Source organism: Orcinus orca, chromosome 11 (genome assembly GCF_937001465.1).
Source record: "Orcinus orca chromosome 11, mOrcOrc1.1, whole genome shotgun sequence".
NCBI lineage: Eukaryota > Metazoa > Chordata > Mammalia > Artiodactyla > Delphinidae > Orcinus > Orcinus orca.
The window spans coordinates 66560284-66586343 of record NC_064569.1 but is presented as its reverse complement, the minus strand read 5'-3'; the positions used below and the strand labels follow the sequence as shown (position 1 = coordinate 66586343).

At 35.4% G+C, this 26060-nt stretch overlaps 1 protein-coding gene across 6 annotated transcripts in view; it reads right to left on the bottom strand.

The window, feature by feature from the left end:
- Positions 1 to 26060, bottom strand: part of METTL25 (methyltransferase like 25) — a 131593-nt gene that overhangs the window by 45500 nt on the left and 60033 nt on the right. For 5 of the 6 annotated variants that reach the window (XR_004477331.2, XM_012537039.3, XM_033407133.2 and 2 more), the window contains exons 6-9: positions 21218 to 21312; positions 17736 to 17765; positions 12956 to 13029; positions 732 to 825 (exon numbers count right to left, since the gene is read on the bottom strand). Coding sequence is in view for 4 of the 6 variants with exons in the window: in XM_012537039.3 (XP_012392493.1) it covers positions 732 to 825; positions 12956 to 13029; positions 17736 to 17765; positions 21218 to 21312 (293 nt within the window). In the remaining 2 variants the exon portion in view is untranslated. The remainder of the gene's footprint in view (positions 1 to 731; positions 826 to 12955; positions 13030 to 17735; positions 17766 to 21217; positions 21313 to 26060) is intronic. The other variant, XR_007470037.1, reaches the window with a different exon arrangement.

The following is a 26060-nucleotide window of genomic DNA, read 5'->3' as shown; positions in this document are numbered from 1 at the left end:
AATAATACCCTCTGGCTTTGATATAACTTAACCATATCTGTATAATTTTTCTCTTTCAAGAAGAAACCTTAACCACCTTAATCACCATTCCTTAACCAACTATTTTATTCTTTATTTCAATTTATAATCAATTCAAAATACCAAAGTGATCCAGATTCAACTTAATATTTTAGTTAATAACTCATTTGAATCATGTTGAGAGTTATTTTTTTCTCAGTGTTAGACTACTTATTACCACTAGTCCATCAGCTTACCTTTTGTGTCTTCAACAATATGTTCTCAATTATTACCCTGGGCTTTCTATGACATTACCACTTCCCAGGATTCTCCCATTCAAAGGGTTTTTGAATTTAAGATTTTTAATTTTAATGGGTTATACAGCCTTTAAATACATGCAGTTTAAAATTAAAACCATCGTCTCCTGATGTACTTACAATTCCCATTTGCTCTTGCTTTTTAAGTCTATTTTGATTTGAAAATTGACACATTTTTACCTGAATAAACCTGAAAGGGGAATCACTCTGGAGGTGTACAACAGCAAACTATCCGTATAATATTGACAGAAAAGGTGAACTGGAATATAGGTAACTGAAGTTTGGTTTCAATATAATTTAGATGTTTTTCATGAATAAGAGAAAAGTAGAGGGCAAATAATTTTGTATTATCTCAATTCATAACCCCATAGAAGTTCTCTTGTTTCTTATAAAAACAATGGGTAATCATATACTGACCTTGGACTCATCTAATCCAAGCTTCTTTAGAGACTTTCTGACATAATCCAGAAAGGAAGAGGATTTGGAATAAATTTTACCAACATGCCGATCACTGCAAAACAAAATTAAATCACTCTTTAGTTTTTCCAATTTAAATTATAGATGATTTTAAATTCAGTCATGAAATATTTTTAAATACCTTCTGTGCATATGGCACAAGCTCCACATGTGATAATAATGTAGTAATATTTTTGTGAACACTTTTAGTTTACATATTACAAAAATATTCGGGATCTGCTTTTGAGAATTCCTTCAACATACAACAGTGGAAGACAATATTATGCAGACAATACTATGAGAAAGAAGTTGTAAACTTAGTATTAAAAAAGTCTCATTTTTAAAGGGAACTATAGGTATTTCGAAAGGTTCCATTGTGCTGCAAAGCACATTTTCACTTTACTGGCTCAACATTACAGTGCACATTTCATGGCAACACCTGCTAATAGTGGTGACATCCAACAGCCATGCAAACAGAACTTCAATGCCAGCCATTGGAAAAGCACCATATGCTGCTGAGTTGGGTCTGACTTGATCTCATTTATGCCCTGCAGATTTTCATTACAGCATAAACAAAATATGAGATGGTTTTAAATTTAAATAATGCAATGCTGGACTATCACATCTCACAATTTTGGTTGTATTTAAGTATAATGTAAAAATCAAGAGAATAAAAAATTTACCACCTCCAAATATCAAAAACAATGAATAAAAGCTCATTTACTCTTGGCAGTATAAATATTAATCCCTATGCTTAGTCAGACATGAAGCTCTACCAATTCTTCCATTGAAATATACCTCAAATATATAACTTCAGCTCCACTTCTAGATGGCCACTTTAATTACACTTGCTATTACCTCATGTCCTAATTATTACAGCTACTTCCTAATTAAAGCTGATGTTTGTCCCTTCACTCCTGCCTACATTGTCATGTTATTTTGTTAGAAGAGCAGTTTCATTTACCACTTTCCTGCTCAGAAAACTGCTTTGAAATAATAGTCATTTGAAAAGGTATAGGTTCCAGGAAACAGAAATTATATTTTTTATTAGTTTTTGTGTAATTCTCAGATCTTACACATTTATATATAAGAGATATCATATAATCGATATGGACATCTTATGTATCACGGTATATTGAAATGATAAACTGTGTAGCCCGAAAAAGAAAAAAAGCCATTTAATATTAACTTCCTGCTCCTCATATTAAAAGGTTTTTAAACTTTTATTATTATTATTTTTTAATCCAGAGGGGCAAGCAATTCTTTCCCATGAGATAGTGATTATGGTTCTTTTTTTTTTTTTTTTTTTTGCGGCACGCGGGCCTCTCACTGTTGTGGTCTCTCCCGCAGCGGAGCACAGGCTCCGGACGCGCAAGCCCAGCGGCCATGGCCCTCGGGCCCAGCCGCTCCGCGGCATGCGGGATCCTCCCGGACCGGGGCACAAACCCGTGTCCCCCGCACCGGCAGGCGGACTCTCAACCTGGTTCTTATTTTATACCATCTATCACCACCTAATGGAGTAGCTTAAGAGAGAAAGCAGAGCACAGTAGATAAGAGTGTAGCTTCCAGTCTGTCTCTATCACCTACTAGCTCCCTGTTTATAAAAACGGGATATTAATAGTACCAATTTTGTAAAGTCACTGTGAGGATGAAATTAGGTAACACATGTAAGGTGCTCAGAACTGTGCCACCATGTGAGTTGTTTTTTTGCTGTCATGATTGTTGTTTTTATCATAATTGGAATTATCATTTGGATTTTTCTTCGATTACAAAGTTAAAAGAGCCAGAGTGAGAAGCTCACAGGAAAGTGCTAACCATTGTAAGCTGAAGACAGTAGACAGTATAAGTGTAGGTGGTATCGACTTGTTTCCTGGGTTTTGTATTTCAGATTGCTTGAAAATAAGAGAAACATTTAAAATTTTATTTGCCCTCGTCTTACTTTTTCTTTTCAGAATATACTACCCCTTTTCTGTTACAAAATCTCACAACATGATTATTAGATTACTTTTAGTGTATTAAGCAATAATTTGCTACATAAGACTTGTCCCTCAAATCCTTTGTTGAGGTATACTATTTTGGACCTGTTTTTAGCAGCAACCAGTAAGGGAGAAAAATATCATCCAAATAGAACTAGAAAGGTGATTATCTGATCATGTTACTTCTCCTTAAATTCCTCCAGTATTTCCCATGACTCTTAGAATTAAGATCTAAATGCTTAACATAGTATATAATAAGCCTTGTACCACCTGGTCCATTCTGACAACCTCTCTAACACTCCTAGGACACTGCCTCTCCATTCACAATGACAGTCTTTCTAGTTTCTTGAACACATCATGCTTTTGTCTATAAACACTATTTGTGTTACACTTCACCCCTAATCTTTTTGCCTAAGGAATCCCAAACTCATCCTTTCAGATCCTATCTTAAATGTTGCTTCCTTAGGAAAGTCTTCACTGGCCTCCCAGATGAAGTTAGGCTCCTGACACAGAGAACTATTCCTTCACATGCTTACTCTTTTTTGTTTCTCTGAGTGTCTGTCTTTATTTTAAGTCAGTGGACTCCAAAGAGGGGTGAACACACCCCAAGGGAAAGAGAATATTAGAATTTTAATTTCTATTTATCTTTACCTTTTTACTTTCAATTTTTCAGTTTATTTAAAAATCTATACAATAGACTAGTAGAAAGACACATATATCACTTACAAATAATTAAGTATTCATTTTGGGGGTGCATGCTCAAGAATGTTTATTGACAGAGATGTGAAATTTAAAAATATGTTTGAGATCACTGCTCTGAGCAGCTGGAGAGCAGAGTTTCCACCTGTTTTGCTCATGACCATATCCCCTGTGCCTAGCGTAGATGCTCCAATATAGCAGGATCTCAATAAATGGATTAAATAATTAAATAAATATCTCTTGCAGCTTGTAGAAACAAAAACATCTAGTCAGACTATAACATGAAATGCGTTAATACAGTAAATAGATCTATCTGCTAATCAAGTAGAGTTAGGAAGGCAGGCTTAACTATACAAATAATCAAATGTGATTTAAAATATATATAGAGAGAACTACTGAACAAATATATAAGGAATAGTGCAATGTAAACAAAACAAATAATAACAGTTAGTATTTATTTCATGTTTACAATGTGCCAGGACCTCTAAGTCCTTTGCTGCATTTACTTATTTAATCCTTACTACTACTCCATGTGGTAGGTCCCACTATTATCCCCATTTTAAAGATGGTGAAACTAAAGAACAGAGAGGTTAAGTAAACTGCCCACAGTTTGAATTCAGGAAGTCTGGCTTCAGAGTCTGGGATATTAACTACTATTAAATATTAACTCTGGCACAATTCTTCAACAGGATTTATACTTGATATTGTTAAACTGCAGATGAAGAATGTCTACATCTGTGTTATAGACAAACAGAAGTAGGCAGACTCCATGTGAACTCAAGAGTGAAATAAGTGTGATTCCTTGCTCTACCACGTATTTACCACTTAAAAACCTCTCTTTGCCTCTCCTTGTTCAGCAGTAGAAGGTTGAAGATGAGAGTCTATGTATGTACCATGCTTGGCTCAGTGTCTGACAAACAATCAGTGAATGGAGGTCATTTTCCTGTTATTGTGCTGGGTTCTAGGGGTAGAATCATCCACAGTTTATAAAGGAAGACAGGTGAACAAATGCTATAATTCAATGTGATAAGCACAAGATGGTGCTCAGAATACAGCACAGAGTAGGGAGTGCTTTAGCTGCTGGAATGGACTAGGGTAAGCTTTCTTAGAGGAGGAATTAAGTTTCAAAATGTCTCAGTTTCCAACAGTACTGCGAACAGCAACTGATAAAACAAATGATAAAATTACAAAAGTAACATACTAAAATTAGGCCAACATGTAAAATATAGAAATAGGTTACAACAATTTTTTTTAAAACTGTTCTCCTTAAGGACTCCAAAGAGGTACTTTAAAGGGTTACAATTTTCCATAAAATATGAAAAGGATAATTGTGTAAGAAATAAGTCCTTTTCTAAAATTTATTAAATTTATTTGGTTCTATGTAAGACTGTATTTAAAAATAGAGTGCTATTGTTAAAAAATTCAGAAAAAAATGGTTTTATTACTTTCACAGTAAAGAAGGAGAAGGGAAGTACCAATAAGTCCATTTTGGTTTAAGAAAAAAAAAAGTATATTTTACAGGACACAGAATGTCAATTTAAATGTTATTATCAAAGCAACACAAGATTTAGTATAATGAATCAGGCTTTTAGAACTTCAGGAGGTAAAAGGTTACTTTTGCAGGACATGGCACTAATCTCTAAAGTCTGGGTGTCTTACAAATCAACCTTCTTAAAAATAATAGCTGTAAAGAGAGTTTATGATGTAGAATGCAGTCTGCTCTTTTGCAGCTACAAGAAAAAGAATATTTCACTCATCAGACTTTAGGAGGGTCTATAGTTTTAAGGGTAAATACTGCAATTCTAGTAATTAAGAAACAAGAGAAAAAAGAGACAGGTGCAAAAAAAATCTCAAAACTTACCTATATAGAAAGTAAAAGCAAAGAATAGGACCGTTAACGAATGGAATATGGGGCAATCCCATTTTTAATTTTAATTTTTAGTAAGTGCCTATTGCATTTTTCTCATTATTTAACGCTAAAGATTTGGAGTCTGCCTTTTACAGTTATACATTATGACATCACAGAATCACTGCAGTCTTAATTTTTGCTGACGTGTGTGAAGATAAATAGAAATCCTTCTCTCTGTTAGTTAATATAATTAATATAGTTAATATAATTGCTTTCTGTAAGAAAATGCCTAAGATCAGGGATCTGGATGCCATCTTGTTCTGCCTCCTCTGATGTATCTTCAACTTCTCTTTACTCACTGAGTCTTTACTCTTATCATCGGAAAATGCTCAAGTTTCTCTGTCTGAAAAAGCCAAGCAAGCAAACCGAAATCCCCACGCCAAACAAAACTTCTTTCTGATTCTATATCCTAAAACTATCTACTATGTGGTGGTTGTCACATGACCAAACGATAAAGAGTTGAACGTGAGTCTGCCTGTCCAATCACGTAAGTTAGTTCATGTGTCTGGCGTACATTGTCATGTGCGTGAATCCTCTACAAGTGGTTGTGCTTTTGTGTATCTTACTATACAGTACTGTATAGAGTACAGTAGTACAGTATCTTTATTACAAGCCCAGGATGTCCAGAAGCAAGTGTAAAAGCAGCGGTGATGTAGCTGGTACTGCTAAGAAGCGCCAAGCGATAATGATGGAAACAAAGGTGAAAATAATCGAGAGTGGAGTGACAAGAGGAAGAAGAAGTAACTGAAGAACTGAAGAGATTCACGTCGCAGGGAACGCAAGGGGATTTTCTTTATTTGAGGAGACACTGTTACCGTTTCTGAGGCACAGAACCTGAATGTAGAATGGTACACAAAGGTTGCATCAGCTGTTCAGAATGCGATCCATTCCTATAATGTCTTCTAGGACGAGAAAGAAAGAGCTACTACTCAGACATCACTGGATCATTTTTTCAAGAGGGTAGATAGAATTGAATCCAGCAAGGAACCAGAACCTGTGCCATCAACGCCAGGCGTGAGTAAAACTGCAGCTCGCCCTCTGTCTCCCATTGTGATGATCCTTCAGCTCTACCATCTCCCACCTCCTCTCCCTCCTCCAGTCAGTAACTCTTCTTGCCTGTTCACTCGATGCCAGCCCCTGGATGCCAGCTGTCGTACTGTACTACTGTGCTTTTCAAGGTACTGTACAGTAAGATTAACAATGTTTTATTTTTTGTGTTTGTTTGTTTTTTATGTATATTTGTGTGGGAAGTATTATAAGCCTATTATATAGTACAGTACTATATAGCCAACTGTGTTAGTTGGGTACCCAGGCTAACTTTGTTGCAATTACGCACAAACTGGACTTAGAAACACACTCTTGGAACAGAACTCGTTCGTATGTAGGGGACTAACTGTATGGCAATATGAGCTAATGAGAAGCTGATGACAGAGGAGAGAAAGCAGATAAGAAATGTTAGAGAGGAGTGATGGTGGATACCATAGAGATGATAATTTTGAGTAAAGAACTAAAGAAAGAGAGTGAACTAGCCATGTGGATATCTGGTGAGGAGCATTCCAGGCAGAGGACACATTATGTGGCAAGGCTCTGGGGTAGAAAGTGTTCCTGGTATTTTCAAGTAATACCAAGGAAAGCAGTACAGACATTAAACGGGAAAATAGTAGAAATGAGATCAGCGAGATAATGAGTAGCTCCATCATATAAGGCTTTGTAGGTCATAGTGAAAATATTAGCTTTACTTCCAAGTGAATAAGAAACCATGGGAAGACAGTGAGCAAGATCTCACTTAAAAATATTAACAGGATCACTGTGGCTACTGTGTGGAGAACAGACCCTAGAGGGCAAAAATAGAAGCAGGAAGACCAATTAGGAGGTTATTACAATAATCTACATGAGAGATGATGGTGGCTTTGACCAGGGTGGTGGCCCTGAGGATGGTTAAGAAGTGGTAGAATTTTAGATATATTTAATTAGACAGACTATAAAATTGTTGAAGGACTGGATCCAGGCAGTGTGAGAGAGAGAGGTCAAAGTTATCCTGGCCTGAGCAACTAGAAGAATACGCTTGTTATTAACTGGACTCTAGATTTGAGATTCACCAGCATATAAATGGTACTGAAAGCCATGAGACATGATGAGATCACCTAGGTAGTAGGAACTGATAGAAAAAAGCACTCCAAAAACGAGAGGTCTGAAAGAGGAAGAGGAGTCAGCAAAATAAACTGGAAAAAAAAAAAAAGAAAAAGGTGACTATCTTATGAGGGACTTTCTCTAGCACATGAAAGTAAAAAGTGGTAGATTGTGTGAAATACGTATGGCAGGCTAAGTAAGTTGAGGATTGAGAAGTGACCAGGAGATTTAGCCACATGGGGTCATTAGTGCCCCTGAAAAGGGGAGTTTGCTGGAGTGATGGAAGTAAGGTCTGATTGGAATTCAAGTGAAATGGGAAAGAAACTGGCAGCACTTTCAAGGAGTTTACCAGTAAAGGAAAGAACAGATATGGGATAGTAGTTGGACGGGAAAATGGTTCCAAAGAGGATTTTCAGAATCTGTGCTCTTAACCACTATGATAGACGACTTCAATTAATAAAGCTGAAAACTGGCCACCAGGGCTCACCAGGTGGCAGAGGAGCAGACACAAACAACTCATTGTACATTTAGATTCAATAAGAGCAGTGAATCCCAGACTAAGTACTATGGGAGGAGAGAGTGAGGCGGAGAAGAGAAAGATACCAGAGGTGTCTTCCAAACTGGGTTTTAAAGAATGCCTAGGATTTCACCTGCCAGAGGTCAGGGAAAGAAAAGATGCAGAAATGGGGAGGAGAATATTTCAGGCAGGCAAAGGAGCTCCAAGGAAGCATACGAGGTCCAAAAATAATTGCATGGAAATGATGAATAATCCAGTGTACAAACAGTGTGCATGGGCAGCTGCTTGAGGTGCAGAGAAGGAAGAATGGGGTGGTGAATTAGTCTGGAAAGGACATTAGTGGCAACTTAGAAATGGCCTTGAATGCCATAATAAGGATATTTTAGTTTTTGAGTATAAAGAAGAGAAATTATCAAACATTTTGAAGTGAGAAAAGTGACATAACTGTTTCTGAAAGATAAATGATGGGACTCGAAGAACAGATTAAAAGGGGGCCCTCTGTCAGAATAAAGCACGGTTAGCATGCTAAAAAGGAATCAGTATTCTTTCTTTTAATAAAAGTGAATGCACTAGATCTAATTAAAATTCTACTCAAGTGAATCCAACACCACCCACATGCTTTCCCCAAAATACAATTGTAAGAACATGGTTTCCTTGTAGCATTTTCCAAAGAAGCAACATTAGTTTAGGAAATTATAGGAAAAGGTAAAGTAGACATATACTAAATAAAAATAAGCACATGAAGGACAGAAAGTATCAAAGTTCAGTTTCTCCATCATCAGAAAATATTTATGAAGTTATTTACTGTGTTTTTTATGCTAATACCTACTGAAAGACTTAAAGGACCTTTAAGTATTTCTTAAGACTTAACATAAAATTTTGCTGAAAATGGCAATCACTTAATGAAGTTACAAAAATCTTCAAAATACTCTTCAATTTAAAAGATACAGACCTGAAAATCTGACCACACATTATGGACTAAATAAGTAGCTTTAATTTGGTGAGCCAGTTTTCATGATCTGGTTTTTCACATACCTATTTGATCACTGCAAAATCAAAATGAAAGTTAAACTAATTCATCAAAATTTATGTATTTCTTCTACAGCTGTTTACAGTACTCATTATGAAAGAGAATAATAAAGTAAGTAAAGTATACACATCAATTTCTCTGCTCTCTTTTGAAGTGTTCTAAAGGATTTTTATCCCATATCCCATTAAATGCTTTCTTTGGCATTTTATTCCCTTAGAAAGTTTCCAGATAAGGACTAATTATAACATTTTAAAAATTATATAAATTATTGAGTTTTAACATAAGTGTTAAATGCGGATTCACAATTACAATAGAGTAAAAATGCTACAGTTTTTAAGTCCATGAAAAAAGTTTACTTCTAATCTTATGTTATATAAACAATTAAACTTAAAGAAACTTTCAGAATAATATTTCAAGTAGTCTGAAACAGTATATCACTTGAAGACAATTTATTTAATTAGCAAGAAAAGCTAAACAAAATGCAGAAGAAATAATTCAGTGATCTTATTTTCTGTCTTTAGTAATCTTGCTGGCCAGAGATTCCAATCAAGTTAATCTTGTTAACAAGGCTAATACAAGGAGACCTATAACTCCACTCATATTAAAAATATCCCAAAGAATTTAAACTAAAAAGAAGCATGGGACAGCAAAAAGAAAACTTTTGTGGACTATGAATTTGGTCCTAGCTCTGGTTCTTTTAGGCTGTATGACTTAAGACAAGCTTTTAACCACTTTATCTTAATTTTCCTTATTACTATAATGAGGTGACTGTAACAGATACTAGGAGTATAATATGTAGTTCAACTAACCCTGGGGTGTTGCCTGAAATGAGATTATAATTTCACTGCTGTTGAACACAAACAAGTATTTACAAAATACTATGTATAAGGTGTAAAGAATGTCAATAAAATGAACACTTATATGCAACACCAAACTTGAGAAATCGAACATTAACAGTCTCTAGAAATTCCTATGTGCCCCTCATCTTCCCCACCTCATCACTTTGTCCACTCAGTTGTCCTCCCTCCCATAGGATACTATACCACTGAATATTGCCTGTGTTTATCATTCTTATGCTTTTCTTGATTGTTTACCACATATTTACATTCCTGAATTAATTATACCGTTTGTGCTTGTTTCCAAATTATGTACGGATTTTTCTATAGCGTTTAGATTCACAACATTCATCCACTTGGATGCATGTAGTTGTAATTCATACATGTTCACTATGGCACAGTATTCCACAACAGTTTATCCATTCTCCTATTAATGAAATTTTCATTCCTAGACTTTTGCTCTCATAAACATTGCTGCTATTGATCGTTCTTTTTTGTTGTTGTTATTGCTGTTTAATTTAATTTTTTTTTAATTTGGCTGGGCCGAGCCACGCGGCTTCGGGATCTTAGTTCCCCGGCCAGGGGTTGAACCCGCGCCTGGGCAGTGAAAGCGCTGAGTCCTAACCGCTGGACTGCCAGGGAATTCCCCTTTTCCGTAGTTAAGAAATGGCATCTGGGGGAAAATGAAGCCCTAAAAGCTGGCTTCATTTCTCTTGGTTTCCATCTTCTCCTAGATATTTGCTGTGTAATTTTTAATTTCCTTGATAGTCTCTGATGTTCTCAAACCAATTAATAACAAATTTAACTACACACATACTTGCATACACACAAACACACATACTTGTACACACACACCACACACTTGCATATATACACATCTCTAGCATTTTTAGTTTTTCTCAGAAGGAGGGTTAGCCCTAATTACTTAGTCTGCTGTTACTGGAAACAGGTTTCTATCATTTTTTTGGTTTCTGCACATGCCATCCTGACTAGAACATGTAAGACTCCTGTGTGGACACCACATCCTATGCATTCAGAACCTGATAGGCTGCCTGACCCACAATGAACAACCACTGGGTTAAAAAATATAACATGTGCAAGTCTTGGCAACTAATTAGAATGTGTGGTTTGATGATGAGAAAAGAAAAGAATCAAATATGATTTTAAGACTTCTAAAGCTTGATAATGGTCATGCAATTCCCCAGAAATGACAAAAGAAGTCAAGAGACAGAAGAAAGAGGAACAGAATTGGTGGGAAGCTGACTTTGTTTTTTGGCTGTGGCTGAATCTGGTGTATTTTTAAGGTGCTTAAGGTACTTAAGTGAGGCTGTTCAGAAGCTGTTGCTCTATATTGAGAAATAGAGATTTGAACTTCAAAAAAGACGTAGGAGCTGGATACATGATTTAAGTTATTTGTTGTGAGGGTAACTGTTAAGAGAAAGAGGAAATATAAAGAGACAGCAGCTAAGTATAAAACACTAGAGAATTTCTGGATATACCAAGGGGATGAGTAAGAAGAAAAATGCTTACAGAAGACAGATGAGAGTTCAAGGTAGGAAAAGGAAACTTAGAGGAATGCAGCTTAATGGAAGACAATGAGGACGAGAGTTTGGAGAAAACAATTATTACATGATCAAATATGGCTGAAAGCTCAATAAAGATCTGGAATCAAAGAAGTTTTAAATAACATCTACTGAGTAATAAAGGCAGGCAGGAATGTGGAGGATTGGAGAGGTTTGAATTTTTAAGTGAGAAGAAATGTTCAGAAAAGGGTGTAGATGATCTTAAGTGGTCATCAAGAGAACAACAAACACAGTAATGAACAGATTTGAGGTCTTAAAGGAAGGCAGGCAGTCAATATTTGAGTAGACATGAATTTGCACAATTTTGTGACTTTTTCCAACAAGGTTAGCATCTTGGGGTGAGTTTAGAGAAAGGAACCAGTTTTCAGGAAACCATGAGAAATTCACTTTCAGACATTTTGAAGATTAATATATGGAAAAGAGAATGGAGATAGGGACACAGATTTGGGAGTTATCTACATAGAAATGACAATTAAAATCAATGGTATATTGGGCTTCCCTGATGGCGCAGTGGTTGAGAGTCCGCCGGCCGATGCAGGGGACACGGGTTCGTGCCCCGGTCCAGGAAGATCCCACATGCTGCTGAGCGGATGGGCCCGTGAGCCATGGCCGCTGAGCCTGTGCATCTGGAACCTGTGCTCCGCAACGGGAGAGGCCACAACAGTGAGAGGCCCGCGTACCACCAAAAAAAAAAATCAATGGTATATGTAGATATTTGTATGTCATAATTTCTTTTAGTAAAAAAAATAGGCTATTTTTCTTAGAGAAATTATACCTAATCTGAAAATAGCTTCTATTTCTGTTAATAAGTTTGGATTTGTTTTTGAGAACTTGAAAACTACCCTATTTTAGTTTGAAGAATAATCCTATTATAACGAAATGGCAATCAGAATCCTAAAACGATAACTAGTACGAAGAAACATTCATGAAACTTGAAGGGACTGCGGATGTATGCTTGAGTATGGCAGTTGTTAAACCAAATATTATGAAAAATTCTCCTAATCCTTGCCTTTCTGTATAGGCAGCCATTATCTGGGGAAAACAGAAACAAAACATATGCAAGGCTACTATTCTACCAGTAGAGACATGAATGGCCACACTGGCTATTTAAGATTGATATCTGTTCTAATTAGTTAAGTGTTTATGCTGTAGTCGTTGTGAAATATTTTAAATATAACCTCTGCTCATATTATAATATTATATTCACTGAATTACTTACATATAACATTTCAATATTTCTCAAATTCTGAAGTACATTTTACATATATTTCTTTACCATCACAACAACCTTTCAGGACAAAAGTGAATCATTAGAACCCTTACTTTAATAATGATTAACCTAAGATACCGTTGCTGCATAGTTCTTTGTTACTTACTGAAATCACGTTCAAATTCAAAGCTTCTTCTACTAATAACAATGACCCTGAATGAATTCACCTGAAAACTAAAAGTCACTTCACTTATAATACAGGATAGTTATTCTTATTGAAATGAAATCATCATACCATTTGGTGATGCCATAACAATCTTTAATAATATCCTGAAGTACGGCACGATAGAAGAGTGATTCAGTAGGCAGCTGAAAAAAATGCAGATACATATGAGCATAAGAAACAAATAAAAAAGAGAAATCAAATCAATACTTGAGAGTCAGAACCATAAGTGAATGTCAGAAACCTGAGTTTGTTGCTAAACATAGGGGATAATTTTATAACTTTTCTATTCTAAGTTACAATGTACTTGGAGGCTAGTTCTCATTGAGAAAATAGAAGAAACTATAAAAGAAGTAGTAGTGAATGAGGAAGAAAAGGAATAATCAAAGAAAAATTAGCTAATGTCCCAAATGGAGTGTTTATCAGTTAAAAACGTAGAAATAAACTTCATGACCAACCAAGTCAGTCCTGTATAAGAGAGCAGACATGTAGGATGTGTGCAAAAGAGATAAGAATGTGCATCTTTCCTAATGGTAGTGGATTAGAGATATTACCAAGGATTCACAGCCAGAGAGAGAAGGTACTACCCTAAGTAAGGACATACTAAAATATGTCTGAGGCCTAAAAGATCACAGCATTGCTACTACAGAGTTGAAAAGAAGGGCCTTGGAAAGGACGTGAGATCAGAGACTGAAGTCTCAGCAGGAATTCATTTCCTGGGGAAAAAGAGGCAGGAAGTGTCCGTGAAGGTGCAGAGGTAGGAAAAAAGGAATGGCTGAAGAGAAGGTCCCTAATGACGCATAAGAGTTTCAAAGTAGAAGGTAAAAAAGTACTATACATAAAAGAAAGAGTGCTTCACTGTAGCAATGTAAGAGGTACCCTTAAACTAAGAAAATACAAAAAGTTGCCAAAACTCCATCCACATCCCCATCCAACAGAGATATCAGCAACAACCACCTTGCTTCCATGCAAAGTTATTATCGAAAAAAAAAAGGAAAAATGAGCAAATATGGAGGGAGGCTGGCAATACTGAATGCTTTTGAGAAGTCAAGTAAGTTAAAAACTAAAAACTCTCCAACTATGGGTAATGTTTTAAAGATAGAGTTCAGTGGAATGTGTACTTCACTGAGTTATCCTTTTGTAACTTCTATTCTCCTTCTGAGCCCCAAATTGTTATCTCCATTTGTTTTCAATGAGAACACATCTGGATTCAGGTGGAGTTTAACAGAAAATAAAACTTTGCCTGTGTGCTCAGGCAGAAAACCTACTCTACTGTCCCTTTCCCCCATCTAACATCAAGTTCCTACACTATGGGCCCCAGGTGCTGAGACTACAAAAAACCACAAGTTGGGAGTCGAGGGTCAACAATTATTTCCTGGGTCTTCACCCAACGGCATTGCCTTCTTAAGTCACTGGAGAATGTCTGACTTGTAGGGTCTTGACAGAGCACTTTGAACAACACAAGTTATATCCTCTCTGGATGTTCACAACAGTGAGGAGGGTGATTACAGTAGGAAACGGTGTTAGGGATACCACAGTCCCCAACTCAACTCCTAAAATAACTCAATGAAAGCAGACACAAATACATACTTGAGTGCTCACACTGAACTTTATAACCTTCAAAAGGCACACTCCTTATGAAAAATCTCTTTCCAAATACAACTTCTTGAGACAAAATCTGATTTCTAAACTTTCCTTTCTTGAAGATTTCTCCAAACATTTCATTAAGAATTTCCTCTCTCTAGATATATTTTCCATTTGATGTTTTTTCATCTTGAGTAATTTTTTTCTTCAGTACCCCAAATCTCTATCATCTGCTCCCCACTTTCCCCAAATCCTTTCAGTTCTCTCACAAAAATGCTGAAATCCCTTTTCATATATTAACACCTACTCTTATACTGTTCTACTGAAATTCAAGGCATTTTGGGAAATAAACTATTACATGAAGTGAAATATTAGTATTATAAATGACTGACAAAGTTCTTAACTTTTTAGTTGATTAGCTATAATAGGTAGGATTTTTATTTATTTTTAATATCTTTATTGGAATATAATTGCTTTACAATGGTGTCTTAGTTTCTGCTTTATAACAAAGTGAATCAGTTATACATATACATATGTCCCCATATCTCTTCCCTCTTGCGTCTCCCTCCCTCCCACCCTCCCTATCCCACCCCCATCACAAAGCACTGAGCTGATCTCCCTGTGAGGAATTTCATTTTTATGTAAATTTTATATGAAACTCCTAAAAATAGTCAAGCTGTTATTTGAACTGAAGAAGCCTAGCTCTGATGTCCCAGTAGTACCAAGTCATGATGCTATTTTGCCTCTCTGACACTTTGGCAGGGATAGGGTGTCATTCATTTTTTTATCATATACTTTCATTTAGGAAAGCAAAGAAACTCTTAAAAATAAAGCTCTCCTTTCCCATGCCTTTTAGAAAAATTATGTAAAATGGTATCCAAATAATTTAGAAATAAATGTATATTTATATTGTTATTATAAACTGATTGTAGGGCTTCCCTGGTGGCGCAGTGGTTGAGAGTCCGCCTGCCGATGCAGGGGACACGGGTTCATGCCCCGGTCCAGGAAGATCCCACATGCCGCGGAGTGGCTGGGCCTGTGAGCCATGGCCGCTGAGCCTGCGCGTCCGGAGCCTGTGCTCCGCAACGGGAGAGGCCACAACGGTGAGAGGCCCGTGTACCGCAAAAAACAAAAAACAAAAAAACAAAAAACTGACTGTAGAAAGGCCACCAAAAAAGACCAAGAAATGTATTTTAAGCAAGAGAACATACAAAAATGGAATGCACAGAGGAACACAAACAGGATAGAATAAAATCATCATTTCCCAAGTTACCCTGAGTAAATAAGAGCTTTACAGCTGTTTCTTAAGAGAAAGGAGAGTTATGAAGTGCCTTCGAATGTGCATTCCTGGAATAACTAGGACTATCCATCCTGATAAATACAGATGGGGGTAAGTGGGAAGGAAGTCAACATCTCCCAAGCAGCCTGTGCCTGACTACTCCAGGAATAAGCTAGATGTGGCTCAGAGTTTACTTTCTTTTCTTCACAAGTGATAAATCAACTTAACAGTTTAATGCATTTTAAAATGGGAGGGAGCAGAAAGAGTACACCCTTAAAGTGTGTGTGTGTATATATATATATATATATATATGTGTGTGTGTGTGTGTGTCTGTGTGTATATATATATTAGACATGCATTTTACAGGTCTAGTGGAAAGGGCACTAAGCTAAAAGAACACTGCAATTAACTGAGCTAGAATGCACTACTAAACTTCTGCTGTATATCATGTTCTCATGTAAGTCTGGGGACTACCCAACTCATAAGCTTGACTGTAAACATGAACAAGCCCTTGGGAAATTGAAAAACAGAGCACAAGTGCGTTGGGGCACTATTATGATTAAGGCTCTTTCCTCTTCCAGACCCCAAAGGAACCACTATTTTGATCTGTACTGTAGTTAAGAGCTAGGGCTCCAGAGTCAAGAGACTCAAATCTCAGTGTTCACTACTTAACAGTTTCCTCATGTGTATCATGGGATAATAGTCCCGATCTCACAGGCCATGTATGCAGCACTTTAATTGATGAAGAATTGATGAAGAATTGATGAAGAAATTGATGAAGAAAACTTTGAACAGTACTTTGGTAAGCTCTGTGTTAAACTTAGGTATTCTTTTCATGATCATAATTATTAACCACCTGTAACAGTAACAACAGTTGATATTTATTGAACACTTACTATGTGATAGACATGGTTTTAAGCATTTTACATCTTTCACTCATTTAATCCTAACAAAAACTCTATGAGGAAGGTATTATTGTTACTCTTATTTTTTTATTATTATTTTTTTATTTTACAGATAAATTAAGCTATGGAGAAATCATGATGTGTCTCTGATCACTAAGCCAGTAACTGATGAAGACCAGCAGACTGCTGATGCAAACCAGCAGTCTGAGACTAAAGCTTACACACTTAAACAATATGCTCAAATGCCTTTAAAAAATCAGTTTTTATCAATTTTCAGATAGGTATAATGAGTAAAAAAAAAAACCACACAAAATTCTTAGCATTGTGTCTGGCCCAGAGAAAGCACTCAGTAAATGATACTTGTTGCTACTATTATGCTACTATTATTTTTAAAAATTCAAATTGACATATTAATCCTCCCTGAAAATAAGCAAAAGAGAAATTTCTAAAATTTAGGGCAATAAGAAAACTTTTGTGAAAAATTTAAAAGGAACTCTTAAAAAAATACTTTAAAATTCCTAATATGTTTCATAAATCTTAAGGTAGAGGAAAAGGCAATTACATGAATATGTGAAGGATACACTTAACATCTGTTTATATGTAAAAACCCATTTGGTTTTTGCAACTAATGACTAATGAAGTCAATAAAGAAGAAAGTTAAAAAACAACCAACTAAAATGTGTGGTTTGGACTATAGTTAAAAAATAAATTGAATGCTATACCTTGTTTATCTTTGCTTGAACTAAGCCCATAAAAGCCTGACAGTCAGTAATAACATTCTTTAGAAATATTTATAGACTGTTTAATATAGTATGAATAAATGAGACATTAGTACAAGAGTATAATGTGGAAGTTTTCCTAAAAGTTCAATTTACTTTTCCTGAGAATTCTCTTTTAAAGTAAATTCTCTTTTAAAGTAAACTTACAGAACATGTATAAGTTTGAATATGAATAGGTGACAAGAACAGGTGATACTTATAAAAATCCATCAGGTTTTAGGTTCATCAGCAGGTCAAGTATGAAGAGTACTTTGAGAAAAACTATCACATTCATCAGTTGGATTAGAGTAAAAACGCTCACTTACCCCTTGGCCGACTGCAACGCGCTCCAGTGCCTTTAAGGAGAAAAAAATAAGACAAAGACAGCTGATATATTTAGTCTTGTCTTATAAGACTTATAAACACACTGTATAAGGGCTTGTAAAAGTGACATTTAAAAAGATTAATTAAATGATAACATATAAGTTTATACACTTAAAAGTGTTAATAACATTAAGGAATGTTAACTGGTACACTTGTATAATTTAGGGCTGATATATGGATGTGTGTCATGCACACAAACACATACACACCCCAACTGTATACACTCCTTGAATTTTAGAAGGAATTAGAAAACAGGAAAGAAAGAAAATGACATATTCTTGGCTCACTTTTATTGCAGCTAAAACAATCAAATAAATCCAAAACTATTATTATTTATAGACATACATAAACATATTTATATACATACTACTTTTTAACTTACTTTCTTCCAATTTTTTATAAACGTATAATTTCATCTTTTATTAAACAAGATTATATTGAACTGATTATAGTTGAAATCTTAGTTTAGAAAAGTACATATATTTTTGGTCTGCATGGTCAAATTCAAATCAAATTCACATATGATCAAGTCACCGTAAGAGAAAGTAATACATATTTTTGCAATTTTATAGGTAGCTGCTTTTACACTGATATTTATTTAAAATTCAAAACACTTTTATAAAAAAAATTATAAAATTTTCCCAATATTTATAAAATTTTATAAAGTTTTCCCAATATTTTATAAAATTTTCCCAATATTTCTCATAAATACTCATAATCTAACATACATGAAAGGATTTGTTATAATTTAAAAATGGAATAGGGCCTTCTGAAACTTTCAATTTTTTAGACATGCATTTCTACACTTACGTTGTTTTATAACTAAATTAGATATAACATTTTAGCTAAAATTTTATTTTTAAAGTTTTCCTTAGAAAATATTTCAAACATAAAGAAAAACAGTAAAATGTAACAGTGCATATACTTCCTACTCACATTTAAAGTACTCATATTTGCTTCAGATGGCTATGTCTTTATAAATAATACTTTTTAGATACAGCTGAATCGTGTACTTTTAAAACTGAAAGAAAATGTGCAGATTATCCCAAGTGCAATTTTCTCAGATGCACGAGGTCACTGACAATGGCAGGGTCTTGACACAAGCTGCACAGCTAGTTAGCAGGTGAATAGGAACTAAAAACTTGTTTTCTGAACCCCGGTTTACTTCTCATGCCCTCACACCATGAAGAGTTAGTGGGAAAATGAGTTCATGGTATAAAAGCTTGCTTTAAAGAAATTTTTTGAAGAAAAAAAAATGTAATTTTTCCATTGACTTCAAGGATACCTTCATGAACATCAAGAACCAGAGTGCTATGAATACAGAAGATAGTTACTATATAATTTTTGTATTAAATTAAGTAGCAACAGGCCCAGAACAAGTATGTTATTGAAGAAAACACTGAGTTTTCATTTACAGTACTGGTTGTGTTCATTTCAGATTAAATTTTTGTGTTACTTGCTTTGCTAAAAGGCCGAACTATCAATAATAAAGATACAAAAGTTTTTAATAATAAATGATTTGGCATCAATAAAAATCTCATATAACTCAGGACTACTTTTGGTATGTGTTGCTGATGTGTTTGTTTTAGAAATACCAATGATAAATTCTGATTACATAATAAAAGATAATCAGGTAGGTGATAAGCAGTTTCTTACAAACATTAATAATTTTTCTTGGCCAATAAATATACCAAGTGTTCGTTTCATACTAATCTAAAATATTTTACAGTTTTATCAGGCTAAAAGTATGCTGACAAGATTGCACTAATGTAATTAAATTTTCCCCTCTGGTTAGTACCCTTAACAATTTATCTGAAAGTGTCACCAGAAAGGTATACTTCTCTCTCTCTCTCTCTCTCTCTGTGTGTCTCTCTCTCAACCCCTTAAGTTTTGAATATTTGTAGAAAAGGTCAGTTATGGAGCAAAAGGCAATAAAACAAGATGCACCAAAAGAAATATGTTCCTTAGACTTTCCTAGATTAGCATCAAAAAAAGAAGTCAAGGTGAGCAAAGACAGGGATAGAGTTTAGGAGAGGGGCATTCCATGAGAAGCTGACATTGGTCAGGCAAAGTTCTTAAGTGTGGCACGGTTGACAAATTCTACATTCTGGAATTTATTTTTCAAAAACTCTTCTTTTTGGTTTGTTGAATGTTTATTTTTATAGCAAACATTTTTATTTTGTGGATATATTATATCATTTTATTTTCTAAGGGATACTAATAGTTATTTTATTTTACTTTGGATAGTATCCATTTCCTCCAAGTTGCTACTCTTCTATTTGTTTATCTGATCTCTTTTCTTTCATGTTAGACTTTCTTAGACAACTAGTGATTCTTGGCTTTTTGATAATTAAAATGTGGTAATCATAAACTTGATTAGAAGCACTGTGCTTATGAGTGAGGACTTTTAATTGTGGATCTCACCACAAAGGTCCTATTTCATTGTGAAATCCCTAATGCCAATACCTTTAGTCTTTTCTCTTAGGCTAATCAGATTCCCTATAAAAGACTATTTCAGTTTCTTGCCTAGAGGGTATAAGCTGCCAGCATTCTGGGAACCAAGTCATTCCAAGAATGACCTCCCATTCTAACAAGACCCTAAATGAGTATCATTTACAAATATAATGAAAGAAAGCCAAATTCCCAGAAAAGTATTTTAAGAGGACTCACAAAAGGAAATCATTATTTGAGCATAAATAAGATTTCGAAGTTACTTCTCAGATATGTGACCCAGAACACTAGAACACTTTTTTATATTGCTGTGTTACTGGCAATATAAAAAATATTGAGATAATGACTACAAAATAGTTAATTTATCTTGGGATTGGGCATTAAACACATTATTTTAAAAGCTGTATTTTAAATTTATGATGACAAAGTCCACTTATACCATTTAACTGGCATCTGTTCCTTTTTAAACCAACATAACACCACAAACAGAGAAGACTGTGGCTAAAGTGTTCTAGGTCTAAGGACACGAGCTAAATAAAGATTTCACTTAACTAGATAGTTACTTCATATCCCAGGTAGCTTAATAATATTTTTCCCATTTTATAAAAAATTAGGAGGCCAAATGATCTGCTACAAACAAACACAAACATACCACAGAGCTGTGGATAAAGCACTACAGTAATTCTGTGTTTAAGACTTGGTTGTTGGTACATTTTATATGATAATTAAAGTAATTATATTAAGAAATTAAGTACTATAATGTAGAATTATAGTATAATTATAAACTGTTATCACACTGCATGCAGAGTAATGTTGGAAAGGTAAGTCATTTTCTTCCTCATAATTTGCAATGCACAAAAACATTAATTATGACACTCTGCAAAATTTGGCATTTAATGAAGCCAAAAATAAATAAATATAATTCTGCAACATCTGGATAAAACTCTAAGTCCAGGAAAAAAAACAGTCATACCAAACATGCTGACATTCTGGCATTCCGGCCACAGCACCATCTCTCTTCCTTTAAATAGTGGCACATTGGAAATCCCCACTTTTCTTGGGTACATTCTGCAGACGGAATAAAAATACGGATTATTTAAATAAAATTCTTCCTCTTTTAGTTAAAGTAAATAATCTATTGAGAAAGCAAATCAGTCATTTGAAAGTCAAACAGTAGTTAAACATGTAAGTGGTAATGTTTAACAGTTCATTCCAGTATGTTAATTAAAAGCATATTAATGTTATGAAAATGGTATTTTCTCAACAACAGCTGTTTTGTATTTAAGCTCCAGGTCTGATACCAACCAATTTGCCAAAATTATTTCTCAAATATTTAGCAAAAGCAATTTAAAATGGAAATACTTTGCATGTTCAGTGTAACTACAGAAGATAAGTAATGAGATACTGGGCATTTACTGCTGACCCGACTTTCTAATAAAATGGTTTATTAAATGTGACATTTGGCAATTTATTATAGAACAATATTAATTCATTCCTAACAATGTTGAAGCACCAATTTTTTTTCCAGCCACGATGTTCACTTTCCAGAAAATGAACAGCTGTATAGGCTCTGATTTTTTCACTCCCTTGACAGGCTGTAAGATTTTCAACTGTGATTCAGTTGGCTCAACTGCATTTATGGTTCGAGTAACAACAAAAAAATCAACATTTTCTGCTTAATCACAGGTATCTGCTGCCCAACTCACTAACAGAGTTACACGTGCAACTTGCAGATGTGTAAGCCCCTTATGTACAACTATTAACTGCACAGGGTTTCTCAAAAGGAAAAAAAAAAAATTTCTATTTTAAATTAAAGTCTAGAAAAGCTTAAGCCTATCAAAACTGTGGCAATTAAAAGAAAACTGAGATGAATATAAATTTTCTATTAGGTTAAGTAAAACAGGAACTAGAAAACAAGAAAATGCTTTAAAAGAAAATACTGTTGAGGTAGATTCCACTAAATAAACTTCTGTGTTATGAAAGGTCAAATGATTTTTTATTAAAATAGAGAAAATTTAAATTTCATGCAGATCATAAGCCTGTGATAGTGATTTCTTTCAGGTATTAAAGTAAGATTTACAATAGACGTTATTGATACTCAGATGGAAGATACTGACCCTGCCCTAGGAATATAAATAATAATAATGCTAGTATTTATACAGCACTTAATATTGTTAGGCACTATTGTAAGTGCTTTAAATGTAATAACTAGCTTTAAATGCTAAGAGCGTTAAATGTATTAACTAGTCCCCACAGCAATTCTGTGAAATAGGTATACTATTATTCTCATGTTTCAGATAGAGAAAGTGAGCACAGGGAGGTTAAGAAAACTGCCTAAGTTGCAAATCTAGCACATGGCAGAGTTGGAATTTAAACCCAGGCAGTCTGACACCAGGGGCCATGCTCTTAACCACCAGGCTATATAAACAATTTCACTTTACAAGTGCCCAGGAATCATGGAGCCCTTGAAGCCTATCCAGTAACTAGGGACCCTGGACTACTTCTCTGTCAATTTCCAAGATGCCTTGAAACAGCAGTTTGAGTTTTACTGAAGGCTTTATGATTTAACTGAAACATGATTATTGCTAAATCAAAGGGTTACTCTAAGTACTTCAATTTTTTTCTTACAACTGAAGAAAGAAATATCTAAACTTTACTGTAAAGGGTAAGGGGCTAGAGAAATGGGGTTGTGGTCTTTTATTGAGAGTGTTAGGAAAAGTGCTAACCAATAAAACAGCTAGTTCTTTCCCTTCCCCCATCTGTTCTCTCCTTCTTCCTTGTAGTAACAGCACTCAATTTTTACCTGGCTATTCAGCTGCTCGGGTTAAAGACTGCAATTCCCAGACTCCCATGCAGTCACTAGGATAGCTAGAGGGTAAGTTTTGGCTAACTGGATGAGGGCAGAAATGATGTGTGCAAATGCTCAAAGAGGAGTGGGGGGGGGGCATGATCTTTCCCCCACACTTTCCACTCTACTTCATCCCTCGAATGTGTTCATGTTGGCAAGCAGATGGTGGAGCAACAAAATAGAAGGACTCTGGGTTCTTGGAAGGCTTTTTGGTGCAGAGCTCCCTTACTAACTCTGTCTACCTCTGGACTGAAACAGAAATATCCATCTGTCTTGTTGAAGTCACTGTTACTTTGGGTTTGAACCCATTTTGCACCTAAATCTTTATCTTAATGCTTCCCAAACTTTTTTTGTAGCTCAGCCCTCTGGGAATATGGCAAATTTTGTACATCACAGTGGAATAAACAGATAACTGTGTTGAGGCAAAACCTATGGGATGAAGGAAGCAGTATCCCGGGAACTCCCATATAGCATCCACAGCACACTAGTTGAATACTTCTGCCCTAATTAATACAGAAGTCTTCTTTGAGGATGTGATATTTGAGCAGAGATTTAAACGAGGAAGCAAGCCATGTAAATATTAGGGGAAGACAATGAAAAACAAACAAACAAAGTGCTTCCAACAGGATACAGTTAATCTCCAAAAACATAATACCAGAACATTTTACCATTTAAAATGATTAGCCAGCAATTTCTCAACTTATAATATCCCAACCAAATACCTACAAAATAAATTTCTACTAGGGGAAAAGAAGAAATGAAAGTCAACTTACTACAGAACATGAAAAGAATCCCACTTAAGAAACAAGCAATGCATTTGTAATGAAAAGTATAATTAGTGCGCCATCATTGCTCTGCAATTCACCTTATGTTGCCAGGAAAAAAGCAGGTCTACTTGTCTGAAAACAGGTAGAAATTTCCTCTGCCAATAATAATCTAAAAAAACTGACTGAGAAAAATTATAACTTATCATTAGATTGAAATGGGAAGAGTATTTCTGGAAAATATATTACAATGGAAGGGGTATATTATTTCCAGGAAAAAAAAAATCTAAGAAATCCATGTCAAAGTTACTCTCAAATTGTTGACCTATAGAAACTGTAAGAGATAATAAAATTTATTCTGTCTCTAAGCCATTCAGTTTTGTGGTGATTTCTGAAACAGCATTAGATGATGCATACAGTCTTGAAGTAGCAATCGAGAGGCTAATTACCTCATACAAGGGAACTGAGACAGAAAAATGCACTGCTCGATGAGGATGGGAAGTATGCTTCCTCAGCAAAGAGCTAAGTTTTGATTAGACAGTAAAGGAATTTTCAGAGAATAGGCTGCAGATAAAGACACTTTTAGTAATGAATGACCAAATTCCAGAAAATTTTGGAATTGAGGAGAGGTAGAAGACTAGTCAGAACAAAGGACATATAGAGATACATTTGATGAGAATCCCAGAAATCAGGAATGAATCGTGAGGCCAGGGTTTCTGGTGAGGGCTGACATGAATGGGGATCAAAGGCACGATGGGATTTGGTCTTTACCATCCCTAGAGAGATAGTGGTGAAGCTGTGAGTGTTGTGGTAGGGGCGGAGGAAGGAATTTTTCAGGGGAATACAGAGTTCTGGCCTTGACAGTTGATAAAGGGAAGATGCAGACACGGATACACAGGACTCCTGGCATTCCTCTTGATTTCAGATGATATAGCATGGAAGCCAGCAGGGGAGCAGTCACACACTGAGCACACAGGGCTGTCACTGGAGAAATGGAGGCTGAAAGATGGCAAGCATGTTCCCTAACTTGTGTTGATGAAGGTGACGAGGTAGGGAGGAGGGTTACTGTCTTCCTTAGGGCTCATAAGACTTCTCTTTGCCACCACAGTGAAGGCCTACAGAAGGGTGCCCTTAACCTGTGTGTAAGAAAGTTCTCCCTTCAACCCTACATAACAGTGTGAAAGACAGCTGAAGGGCAGTCTTACTCCATGCACATGGTTCCCCAAATCTCTATCCAAAACACCCATGAACTTTAAGGTCCTAGGGCAGTTTACAGCAATTGCCAGCCTTGGCTCAGGGCTATGTGAAACCACATTAAAGACTCACTCCTCTGGACAACCCAATGATTGTGTAATCACCTTGAAGTTTTCTGAGTCTGCATCACAGTTTCCTCTTTGACTGAGGTCACAGTAGCCTCACAGCTGTTCAATTTGTAAGAGAACAAGTGCAAAAAACTGATACAGAGAGACACCCTCAAACAAAGCCTTTCATATACTGATTCAATATAATCTTTAGAATCTATTTCACCAGCTTCATTCTGACTGCAGTGAAGAATGAGGCTCCCTTCTACATCCTGTATCAAAGTCACTGTGTTCACCATTTCTATTGTTAAGTCTCGGTCTCCTATTTAACTGTGTTCATATACTTATATTCAAATCTAGTTAAACTGGGCATTAAACTTCCTTATCAGTGAATCAAGTTGCTTTCCTTTACGAGCACTTTCATGCTATCTTTAAATGATAATTTTGGAGTAGATGAAGCCTCTTGTTTTTTTCTTCTATTTCATTTCTTAGTCTTTTTTTTTTTTACATGAGATATTACTTGTTTTTATTGGTTATCTGTTTTGTACATATTAGTGTATATATGTCAATCCCAATCTCCCAATTCATCCCACCACCCTCCTGCCCGGCATTCCCCACTTGATGTCCATTCGTTTATTCTCTACATCTATGTCTCTATTTCTGCCTTGAAAATGGGTTCATCTGTACCATTTTTCTAGATTCCACATACATGCGTTAATATACGATATTTGTTTTTCTCTTTCTGACTTACTTCACTCTGTATGACAGTCTCTAGGTCCACTCACATCTCTACAAATGACCCAATTTCATTCCTTTTTATGGCTGAGTAATATTCCATTGCATATATGTACCACATCTTCTTTATCCATTTGTCTGTCGATGGGCATTTAAATTGCTTCCATA